At 40.6% G+C, this 12,935-nt stretch overlaps 1 protein-coding gene across 3 annotated transcripts in view; it reads right to left on the minus strand.

Annotated features, from left to right (window-relative positions):
* Window positions 1-12,935, minus strand: part of LOC131954914 (ATP-binding cassette sub-family F member 2) — a 32,235-nt gene that overhangs the window by 5,098 nt on the left and 14,202 nt on the right. For all 3 annotated transcript variants that reach the window (XM_059318770.1, XM_059318779.1, XM_059318763.1), the window contains exons 8-11: window positions 11,344-11,439; window positions 9,359-9,478; window positions 5,584-5,673; window positions 954-1,064 (exon numbers count right to left, since the gene is read on the minus strand). In XM_059318770.1, coding sequence (XP_059174753.1) covers window positions 954-1,064; window positions 5,584-5,673; window positions 9,359-9,478; window positions 11,344-11,439 — 417 coding nt within the window. The remainder of the gene's footprint in view (window positions 1-953; window positions 1,065-5,583; window positions 5,674-9,358; window positions 9,479-11,343; window positions 11,440-12,935) is intronic.

Here is a 12,935-nt window from a genome sequence, read left to right on the forward strand (position 1 = left end):
GGATAGACCTAGAAGACCATCTAAGGTCACAGTGGCGTCTGCTGTCGGGTAGACCATGAAAGTGACGACGTAACAATGTTAACTCTAGGTTTATACAGAGGTGGATACTGTACTGCATGCACGAAAAAGCGGAAAGAGCCATTGGCGGAAGTCTTGGTGATAAAAACTATTTTTACAATGCCAAAATTTTCAAGCTTAAAACTATCTTAATTTTGAAAAATTTTCAAACTCAAATTTTGCGAATCTGGAAAGGGGAAAAAATATGTGTCTAGACTCTGGAATATCCCGGAGAAGTGGCACCCCTGCAATAGTCTATAGATATATAGGGCATTAGTCATTCACCAAATTGAATCAGGTGCGTCATGGACGAGACCTAACAGACTATGTTGCTGAAACAATGCCCTGCTTTTAGAGTCCTGATAATTTTGGTGACCTTTTTTTTATTTGATATATTTGATATATTCAAATTTTACATATTAATCTTTGTTTAAAATAAATAACTAAATTTTTTATTTTTTTATATTGTTAATATTGAATTGTTTTAATCGAGATATAATGCGCAGGAAAAAATAGATTTCTATTCAAACATGTCAGAGGTTTGATCGGAGCAGGGTTTATTTACTGTGTAAAAAAAATTTAGTAATCACATCAGCGAACGAGAGCTACACATAGTTTTCTTATCGCGCTTTGCCAATCGTGCCAGGTTTGATATTGTAGAGATATTTTCGCATATCCTGTGTACATTAAGCTAACTTTAAAATTAATGTCACATGGTGCCGTTGCGCAAAAGCATAAGAATGGAGCAATGGTAAAAATGGGTGGGTTTTTTTGCTGCTAAAAATCAATGTGGTGATAATCTTCAAGATACAAAAAAAAAAAAATTTACATTTTTGTTTTCATAGTTAGAAACTAAATGGACACCTGTTTGTTAGTATTGTAAGAAAAAGACAAACCTCTCCTGTAATCAACTTAAGGAGAGTTGACTTTCCTGCTCCATTGGGACCAACCAGCGCAACTCTTGTATCAAGATCAATTCCAAAGTCCAGATCCTTGTAGATGTGTTTCTAGCAAATACAACAGTTCCAGCTAACTTTCTTGTTCATTTGTTTTTGAGTTACTATTACAGAGTTACAAGAAATACTACAAATGTGCTTGAACTTTCCAATGTCTATATGCCTCTGGTCTGGTTCCCCACATGTTAGGTCTGGTCTGGTTCCCTACCTGTTAGGTCTGGTCTGGTTCCCAACATGTTAGGTCTGGTCTGGTTCCCTACCTGTTAGGTCTGGTTCCCTACATGTTAGGTCTGGTCTGGTTCCCAACATGTTAGGTCTGGTCTGGTTCCCTACATGTTAGGTCTGGTCTGGTTCCCTACCTGTTAGGTCTGGTCTGGTTCCCTACATGTTAGGTCTGGTCTGGTTCCCTACATATTAGGTCTGGTTCCCTACATGTTAGGTCTGGTCTGGTTCCCTACATGTTAGGTCTGGTCTGGTTCCCTACATGTTAGGTCTGGTTCCCTACCTGTTAGGTCTGGTCTGGTTCCCTACCTGTTAGGTCTGGTTCCCTACCTGTTAGGTCTGGTCTGGTTCCCTACATGTTAGGTCTGGTCTGGTTCCCTACCTGTTAGGTCTGGTTCCCTACATGTCAGGTCTGGTCTGGTTCCCTACATGTCAGGTCTGGTCTGGTTCCCTACCTGTTAGGTCTGGTCTGGTTCCCTACATGTTAGGTCTGGTTCCCTACATGTTAGGTCTGGTCTGGTTCCCTACATGTTAGGTCTGGTCTGGTATATACATGTAAGGTCTGTTCTGGTTCCCTACATGTTAGGTCTGGTCTGGTTCCCTACATGTTAGGTCTGGTCTGGTTCCCTACCTATTAGGTCTGGTCCGGTATATACACGTTAGGTCTGTTCTGGTTCCCTACATGTTAGGTCTGGTTCCCTACATGTTAGGTCTGGTCTGGTTCCCTACATGTTAGGTCTGGTCTGGTATATACATGTAAGGTCTGTTCTGGTTCCCTACATGTAAGGTCTGTTCTGGTTCCCTACATGTTAGGTCTGGTCTGGTTCACTACATGTTAGGTCTGGTCTGGTTCCCTACCTATTAGGTCTGGTCCGGTATATACACGTTAGGTCTGGTTCCCTACATGTTAGGTCTGGTCTAGTTCCCTACCTGTTAGGTCTGGTCTGGTTCCCTACATGTTAGGTCTGGTTCCCTACATGTTAGGTCTGGTCTGGTTCCCTACATGTTAGGTCTGGTCTGGTTCCCTACCTGTTAGGTCTGGTTCCCTACATGTTAGGTCTGGTTCCCTACCTGGGTTAGGTCTGGTTCCCTACATGTTAGGTCTGGTCTGGTTCCCTACATGTTAGGTCTGGTTCCCTACATGTTAGGTCTGATCTGGTTCCCTACATGTTAGGTCTGGTCTGGTTCCCTACATGTTAGGTCTGGTTCCCTACCTGTTAGGTCTGGTCTGGTTCCCTACCTGTTAGGTCTGGTTCCCTACCTGTTAGGTCTGGTCTGGTTCCCTACCTGTTAGGTCTGGTTCCCTACCTGTTAGGTCTGGTCTGGTTCCCTACATGTTAGGTCTGGTTCCCTACATGTTAGGTCTGGTCTGGTTCCCTACATGTTAGGTCTGGTCTGGTTCCCTACATGTTAGGTCTGGTTCCCTACCTGTTAGGTCTGGTTCCCTACCTGTTAGGTCTGGTCTGGTTCCCTACCTGTTAGGTCTGGTCTGGTTCCCTACCTGTTAGGTCTGGTCTGGTTCCCTACATGTTAGGTCTGGTCTGGTTCCCTACCTGTTAGGTCTGGTTCCCTACATGTTAGGTCTGGTCTGGTTCCCTACATGTTAGGTCTGGTCTGGTTCCCTACCTGTTAGGTCTGGTTCCCTATATGTTAGGTCTGGTTCCCTACCTGTTAGGTCTGGTCTGGTTCCCTACCTGTTAGGTCTGGTCTGGTTCCCTACCTGTTAGGTCTGGTCTGGTTCCCTACATGTTAGGTCTGGTCTGGTTCCCTACCTGTTAGGTCTGGTCTGGTTCCCTACCTGTTAGGTCTGGTCTGGTTCCCTACCTGTTAGGTCTGGTCTGGTTCCCTACCTGTTAGGTCTGGTCTGGTTCCCTACATGTTAGGTCTGGTCTGGTTCCCTACCTGTTAGGTCTGGTCTGGTTCCCTACATGTTATGTCTGGTCTGGTTCCCTACATGTTAGGTCTGGTCTGGTTCCCTACATGTTAGGTCTGGTTCCCTACATGTTAGGTCTGGTCTGGTTCCCTACATGTTAGGTCTGGTCTGGTTCCCTGCATGTTAGGTCTGGTTCCCTACCTGTTAGGTCTGGTCTGGTTCCCTACATGTTAGGTCTGGTCTGGTTCCCTACATGTTAGGTCTGGTCTGGTTCCCTACCTGTTAGGTCTGGTTCCCTACATGTGTTAGGTCTGGTTCCCTACCTGTTAGGTCTGGTCTGGTTCCCTACATGTTAGGTCTGGTCTGGTTCCCTACATGTTAGGTCTGGTCTGGTTCCCTACCTGTTAGGTCTGGTCTGGTTCCCTACATGTTAGGTCTGGTTCCCTACATGTTAGGTCTGGTCTGGTTCCCTACATGTTAGGTCTGGTCTGGTTCCCTGCATGTTAGGTCTGGTTCCCTACCTGTTAGGTCTGGTCTGGTTCCCTACATGTTAGGTCTGGTCTGGTTCCCTACATGTTAGGTCTGGTCTGGTTCCCTACCTGTTAGGTCTGGTTCCCTACATGTGTTAGGTCTGGTTCCCTACCTGTTAGGTCTGGTCTGGTTCCCTACATGTTAGGTCTGGTCTGGTTCCCTACATGTTAGGTCTGGTCTGGTTCCCTACCTGTTAGGTCTGGTCTGGTTCCCTACATGTTAGGTCTGGTTCCCTACATGTTAGGTCTGGTCTGGTTCCCTACATGTTAGGTCTGGTCTGGTATATACATGTTAGGTCTGGTCTGGTATATACATGTAAGGTCTGTTCTGGTTCCCTACATGTTAGGTCTGGTCTGGTTCCCTACATGTTAGGTCTGGTCTGGTTCCCTACCTGTTAGGTCTGGTTCCCTACCTGTTAGGTCTGGTCTGGTTCCCTACATGTTAGGTCTGGTCTAGTTCCCTACATGTTAGGTCTGGTCTGGTTCACTACATGTTAGGTCTGGTCTTGTTCCCTACCTATTAGGTCTGGTCCGGTATATACATGTTAGGTCTGGTCTGGTTCCCTACATGTTAGGTCTGGTCTGGTTTCCTACATGTTAGGTCTGGTCTGGTTCCCTACCTATTAGGTCTGGTCCGGTATATACATGTTAGGTCTGGTCTGGTTCCCTACATGTTAGGTCTGGTCTAGTTCCCTACCTGTTAGGTCTGGTCTGGTTCCCTACATGTTAGGTCTGGTTCCCTACATGTTAGGTCTGGTCTGGTTCCCTACCTGTTAGGTCTGGCCTGGTTCCCTACCTGTTAGGTCTGGCCTGGTTCCCTACATGTTAGGTCTGGTTCCCTACATGTTAGGTCTGGTCTGGTTCCCTACCTGGGTTAGGTCTGGTTCCCTACCTGTGTTAGGTCTGGTTCCCTACATGTTAGGTCGAGTCTGGTTCCCTACATGTTAGGTCTGGTCTGGTTCCCTACATGTTAGGTCTGGTCTGGTTCCCTACCTGTTAGGTCTGGTCTGGTTCCCTACCTGTTAGGTCTGGTCTGGTTCCCTACATGTTAGGTCTGGTTCCCTACCTGGGTTAGGTCTGGTTCCCTACATGTTAGGTCGAGTCTGGTTCCCTACATGTTAGGTCTGGTCTGGTTCCCTACATGTTAGGTCTGGTCTGGTTCCCTACCTGTTAGGTCTGGTTCCCTACATGTTAGGTCTGGTTCCCTACCTGTTAGGTCTGGTTCCCTACATGTTAGGTCTGGTTCCCTACATGTTGGGTCTGGTTCCCTACATGTTAGGTCTGGTTCTCTACATGTTAGGTCTGGTTCCCTACATGTTAGGTCTGGTCTGGTTCCCTACCTGTTAGGTCTGGTTCCCTACATGTTAGGTCTGGTTCCCTACCTGTTAGGTCTGGTTCCCTACATGTTAGGTCTGGTTCCCTACCTGTTAGGTCTGGTTCCCTACATGTTAGGTCTGGTTCCCTACATGTTAGGTCGAGTCTGGTTCCCTACATGTTAGGTCGAGTCTGGTTCCCTACATGTTAGGTCGAGTCTGGTTCCCTACATGTTAGGTCTGGTCTGGTTCCCTACCTGTTAGGTCTGGTCTGGTTCCCTACATGTTAGGTCTGGTCTGGTTCCCTACATGTTAGGTAGAGTCTGGTTCCCTACATGTTAGGTCTGGTCTGGTTCCCTACCTGTTAGGTCTGGTCTGGTTCCCTACATGTTAGGTCGAGTCTGGTTCCCTACATGTTAGGTCAAGTCTGGTTCCCTACATGTTAGGTCTGGTCTGGTTCCCTACCTGTTAGGTCTGGTCTGGTTCCCTACATGTTAGGTCTGGTCTGGTTCCCTACCTGTTAGGTCTGGTTCCCTACATGTTAGGTCTGGTTCCCTACCTGTTAGGTCTGGTTCCCTACATGTTAGGTCTGGTCTCGTTCCCTACATGTTAGGTCTGGTCTGGTTTCCTACCTGTGTTTCACTGTACTGAAAACTGACATGTTGAACCATAATCACAGGTGGGGGGATCACACCACAACTTGGAAAGTAGAAGGACACGGTCTGCAATAACATGGTACACAATAACATGGCTGGTACACAATAACATGGTTGGTACACAATAACATGGTTGGTACACAATAACATGGTTGGTACACAACATGGTTGGTACACAATAACATGGTTGGTACACAACATGGTACACAATAACATGGCTGGTACACAATAACATGGTTGGTACACAATAACATGGCTTGTACACAATAACATGGTACACAATAACATGGTTGGTACACAATAACATGGTTGGTACACAATAACATGGCTGGTACACAACATGGTTGGTACACAATAACATGGCTGGTACACAATAACATGGTACACAATAACATGGTACACAATAACATGGTTGGTACACAATAACATGGCTGGTACACAACATGGCTGGTACACAACATGGTTGGTACACAATAACATGGCTGGTACACAATAACATGGTTGGTACACAATAACATGGCTGGTACACAACATGGCTGGTACACAATAACATGGCTGGTACACTATAACATGGCTGGTACACAATAACATGGCTGGTACACAATAACATGGCTGGTACACAATAACATGGCTGGTACACAACATGGTTGGTACACAATAACATGGCTGGTACACAACATGGCTGGTACACAACATGGTTGGTACACAATAACATGGTTGGTACACAACATGGGTGGTACACAACATGGCTGGTACACAACATGGTTGGTACACAATAACATGGCTGGTACACAATAACATGGCTGGTACACAATAACATGGCTGGTACACAATAACATGGCTGGTACACAACATGGTTGGTACACAATAACATGGCTGGTACACAATAACATGGCTGGTACACAATAACATGGTACACAATAACATGGCTGGTACACAATAACATGGCTGGTACACAACATGGCTGGTACACAACATGGCTGGTACACAATAACATGGTTGGTACACAATAACATGGCTGGTACACAACATGGCTGGTACACAATAACATGGCTGGTACACAACATGGTTGGTACACAATAACATGGTTGGTACACAATAACATGGTTGGTACACAATAACATGGCTGGTACACAATAACATGGCTGGTACACAACATGGTTGGTACACAATAACATGGCTGGTACACAACATGGCTGGTACACAATAACATGGCTGGTACACAACATGGCTGGTACACAATAACATGGCTGGTACACAACATGGTTGGTACACAATAACATGGTTGGTACACAACATGGGTGGTACACAACATGGCTGGTACACAATAACATGGCTGGTACACAATAACATGGTACACAATAACATGGCTGGTACACAATAACATGGCTGGTACACAATAACATGGCTGGTACACAACATGGCTGGTACACAATAACATGGTTGGTACACAATAACATGGTTGGTACACTATAACATGGTTGGTACACAACATGGCTGGTACACAATAACATGGCTGGTACACAATAACATGGCTGGTACACAATAACATGGCTGGTACACAACATGGCTGGTACACAACATGGCTGGTACACAATAACATGGCTGGTACACAACATGGCTGGTACACAATAACATGGCTGGTACACAATAACATGGCTGGTACACAATAACATGGCTGGTACACAATAACATGGCTGGTACACAATAACATGGCTGGTACACAATAACATGGTACACAATAACATGGCTGGTACACAATAACATGGCTGGTACACAACATGGCTGGTACACAACATGGCTGGTACACAATAACATGGCTGGTACACAACATGGTTGGTACACAATAACATGGTTGGTACACAATAACATGGCTGGTACACAACATGGTTGGTACACAATAACATGGTTGGTACACAATAACATGGCTGGTACACAACATGGTTGGTACACAATAACATGGCTGGTACACAATAACATGGCTGGTACACAACATGGTTGGTACACAATAACATGGCTGGTACACAATAACATGGCTGGTACACAACGTGGTTGGTACACAATAACATGGCTGGTACACAATAACATGGCTGGTACACAATAACATGGCTGGTACACAACATGGCTGGTCTAATTGTCAGTTCAAGCATGCCTTATTTTCTCCAGTTTTTACAACTATTATTATATACTCTCAAATTAAGTGCACATAAACTGGCGAGAATAAGCTAGGCTAATACCTGGTCCAAATCTCTCGATATTTGGTGAATGAAAAAAATTCCCCGCTAATTTATTATCAAAAATTTCCGAGACAAATTTTCTCAAACAATTGAAGGCATTATAAGTTTTTAAGTATTTCAAGGACAATTTACAACATTTGAAACACAAGTTTAAAAACAGTTTCATCTAAGACTTACAAAACGTTCATTGATTTTTTTTAAAGACCCTTTTCAGCTAAGTCTAAAATGCCCCTAATGTGTCAAACCTAAACTGAGTAGATTTAATTTTTAACCCACGAGTTGTGGCTGGCCGAAAAAAATCGCCAGCAAGTCCCGTTCTGTAGTGTGGCGGCCGATACAATCGCCCAATGCAAAACACGTTAGAAAATTGACTTCAAATCAAATATCTTCCGGAAATGACCCTTTATTTTTAAATTATTAAATCTTCCAGTTCATGCTGTCTGTTGTTAATTTTAATGGACGAGAGTGCTTAACATTGTGGATTTTTGCGATCAATCTTTTTCATTCCAAAATCTGTCCTAGCCCGGCCTTCTGATAGATCGAATAGAAATATTTTTATAGTATTCTACGCCATTTTAAATCATATTCAGATCTTAGTTCAGACTAATAAATACTATGACATTAATTATTCAACATTAAATCTAAAATCTAGTTATAGTAACATAGAGATGTCGAAGATTGTTCTTAGACCCCCCAACCGATACTGAGAAATGCGTTGGACTGGTAAATTACTGGATTCCCATTACTACTAAATCTGATTTTAGGACAAATTTAATTTAAAATAATGTAACCAAAGCATTAATATTCTAAAAAGAATCAGATTATTATAAATTAAAATGTTGGAGGAAAGGGTAGCACAAAGTCTAGTGTTGGAGGAAAGGGTAGCACAAAGTCTACTGTTGGAGGAAAGGGTAGCACAGAGTCTAGTGTTGGAGGAAAGGGTAGCACAAAGTCTAGTGTTGGAGGAAAGGGTAGCACAAAGTCTACTGTTGGAGGAAAGGGTAGCACAAAGTCTAGTGTTGGAGGAAAGGGTAGCACAAAGTCTACTGTTGGAGGAAAGGGTAGCACAAAGTCTAGTGTTGGGGGAAAGGGTAGCACAAAGTCTACTGTTGGAGGAAAGGGTAGCACAAAGTCTACTGTTGGAGGAAAGGGTAGCACAAAGTCTACTGTTGGAGGAAAGGGTAGCACAAAGTCTACTGTTGGAGGAAAGGGTAGCACAAAGTCTAGTGTTGGAGGAAAGGGTAGCACAAAGTCTACTGTTGGAGGAAAGGGTAGCACAAAGTCTACTGTTGGAGGAAAGGGTAGCACAAAGTCTAGTGTTGGAGGAAAGGGTAGCACAAAGTCTACTGTTGGAGGAAAGGGTAGCACAAAGTCTACTGTTGGAGGAAAGGGTAGCACAAAGTCTACTGTTGGAGGAAAGGGTAGCACAAAGTCTACTGTTGGAGGAAAGGGTAGCACAAAGTCTACTGTTGGAGGAAAGGGTAGCACAAAGTCTACTGTTGGAGGAAATCTACCTTGTCTGATGCAACCCGCTCTGTGAGTCCACTGTCCACCATCTTTTTCAGAGTTTTTTCTTTGCTTTGGGCTTGTCTGGCAAGTTTGGCGCTGCCATGACCAAACCTGGCGATATAATTCTGGAACAAACGAGTTCTTTTGGTAAAAAATACATAGAAATCTAATAATTCAATCAGAAAATGCGCTATACAATAACTTAAACAAGGAGTGTTAACTTGTTTGAGAGTTGCTAAAAAAATAAACCGGGAGTGATCTCCCCTAAACTTTCTCGAATATTCTTATATAAAACAACAGGGGATGGGAACTCGGGATATAGATCTAGTTATGATTTTTAATCCATTTTAAATACTTAAACTTTTTAAAATAGAATAGAATCTCATAGAAAAAAGTATTGCGCACCAAGCGAACGCCGAATAAAGATGTTCATAATGGTGCGCAATATTATTAGTACTTTATAAATTTAGATGCGTTTTTCAGAAATCGGAAATAGCGTAAATTAGTACTTCCCGTCAACGGAAATTACTCAAAATTTAACAGAAGGTAGAGAATTAGATCTTTTACTTACAGGTGAAATTTTATTTATCTATCTGAAATAGTACTCAAGTTATAGGCTTTTGAAAAATTCAAAGTAGAAAAAGTACCACTTCCGGTTATCGGAAATCACTCAAAAGTTGATACGGATCTAAGATTTTGATAAAATACTTATATATGAAATTTCATCAACCTAGCTGTAACGGTACTCAAGTTATCGTGTTTACACACACACAGACACACACACACACGGACAAGATTGCAAAATTATGTTTTTCCGTATCAGTGAGGTGTAAAACGTCGAGATTTGTAAAAATCTCGATTTTTTTTTTGCACGATTACAATATTTTCTCTATACTACGTATATACGAGAAAGTAAAAAAGGAAAAAACAGAACACTGGTTTTAAAGACTGCATAAAAATAAAACAGACTTAAACTAGGAGATACTACTAAGCATATGGGTTGTATCATTTGAAGAACAACAACTCTCTTCACTATTTTACAATCCATAAACTACTAGAAAAATTAGTATTTTTTTTACTATTCCTTCTTCTGATAACTAAAGAAGTGTGGATTCCTTAAACACAGCATGCAGTGGACCACTTAGACAAGATGAAACAAGTCAACTTGGAAACAGAAATCAAGGAAAATATTAAATTGTTTCTCATGTTTTTTTTTCATCATTTTTAAAAAAATGAATATTTTAGAACCAATTTTACTGATTAAATGAAGTAAACTGATGCCAGCTTAACAGAGAAGTTTTGCAATACCTCTTTCAGTTTAGTCATCAATTGTAGCAGTTCAATGGATACCTAGTGTAAGATGCTCTTTAAGCCGAATGTAGGCGGCATAGTTCTTATAGTCACATGACTGCCAATTGGACTGTTGATTCAAATAGCACCAGGGCAACCAATCAACTAACAGCCAATGTGGAACTCAGATTTCAATAGCACACAGCAACCGGGGCACCACCGTATACAGATAATGGCACCACCGTATACAGATAATGACACAGACCTTCTTGTGAGTGTTCTCTACAACCTCCATATCTTTTAAAATTTTGATTGGATGAATGGTGTGGTAAGAAAATACTACTATTTATATACATATAGGTATCTAAAGATGGCGCTATTTTATATGAATACAATTATAAAAGAAAAAAGTAAAAATTGATTAAGAAAACTTATTTTGCACTGATTACTCTTTTCAAATATAGCACAAACTTTTCATACATAAATGAGGGATTTTCAAACTTTTCTAAACAAGTAATTTCATTTTAAAATACCCAACAATTGTCTTTGTGGGAACCCTGGAGATATAGTCCACAAGCAACCATTGAAATTGTGTTTGCTATAGCGCCATCTAAAGCAATAAACTATCAGTCAGCCACGCAGGTCTTACCTGTAGCGCCAACTAAAGCAGTATTCTATCAGCCAGCCTCGCAGGTCTTACCTTCATATGAGCTATCTGATCCTGCTCCCACTTGTACTTTTTCATCTGATTTTCCTCTAGTTCATAACGCGTCTGTATATAGCTGTCATAGTTGCCCTAAATAATATCAATTATGTAAATATGTGTTGTAGTTGATTTAAGCTTATCAATTATGTAAATATGTTGTAGTTGATCTAAGCTTATCAATTATGTAAATATGTTGTAGTTGATTTAAGCTTATCAATTATGTAAATATGTGTTGTAGTTGATTTAAGCTTATCAATTATGTAAATATGTTGTAGTTGATCTAAGCTTATCAATTATGTAAATATGTTGTAGTTGATCTAAGCTTATCAATTATGTAAATATGTGTTGTAGTTGATTTAAGCTTATCAATTATGTAAATATGTTGTAGTTGATCTAAGCTTATCAATTATGTAAATATGTTGTAGTTGATCTAAGCTTATCAATTATGTAAATATGTGTTGTAATTGATTTAAGCTTATCAATTATGTAAATATGTTGTAGTTGATCTAAGCTTATCAATTATGTAAATATGTGTTGTAGTTGATTTAAGCTTATCAATTATGTAAATATGTTGTAGTTGATCTAAGCTTATCAATTATGTAAATATGTTGTAGTTGATCTAAGCTTATCAATTATGTAAATATGTTGTAGTTGATCTAAGCTTATCAATTATGTAAATATGTGTTGTAGTTGATTTAAGCTTATCAATTATGTAAATATGTTGTAGTTGATCTAAGCTTATCAATTATGTAAATATGTGTTGTAGTTGATCTAAGCTTATCAATTATGTAAATATGTTGTAGTTGATCCAAGCATATCAATTAAGTAAATATGTGTTGTAGTTGATCCAAGATTATCAAACAGCTATAATTTAACAAATAATATAAAGCGGGAGTGATCTCCCCTAAACTTTCTTGAATATTCTTATGTAACACTACGGGGATGGCTACTCGCGATTTAGACAATATTTTTAATTACTTAAACTTTTTAAAATATAATAGAATCTCATAGAAACAAAGAATTTGCACACCAAGTGAATGACAAACAATATTTGTATGATAGTACTGAATGTTAGTACTTTATAAATTCATATTGGTTTTTTTTTTTTGAGAAATCAGAAATAGAGTCAATTACTACTTCTGGTCAACAGAAATTACTCAAAATTTGATAGAAGGCAGAGAATTAGATCTTTTACTTACATGTGAAATTTTATTTATCTCAAAAAGTTACAGGCATTTGAAAAATTGAAAGTAGAACAAATCCCACTTCTAGTTACCAGAAATCACTCACAAGTTGAAACACAACTACAAATTTGATACAATACTTATATATGAAATTTCTTCATCCTAGCTGTAACGGTGCTCAAGTTATTGTGTTCACAGACACACATACACACACAGACCGAATTGCAAAACCCAGTTTTTCCGACTCCATTACGCAAACAACGCCTATATTTGGATAAATCCTGATTTATTATTATTGCCCCATTAAAATAAGTCCCCTATACTTAGTATATAAAGATGTACTGAGGTGTGAAACTGTCAAAATTTCTTGTGGTTTTTGTGCACAATTACAATACTTTCTCT

This window comes from Physella acuta, unplaced genomic scaffold (assembly GCF_028476545.2).
Source record: "Physella acuta isolate Inbredline_101_S28 unplaced genomic scaffold, ASM2847654v3 ptg000079l, whole genome shotgun sequence".
NCBI classification, from domain to species: Eukaryota; Metazoa; Mollusca; class Gastropoda; family Physidae; genus Physella; species Physella acuta.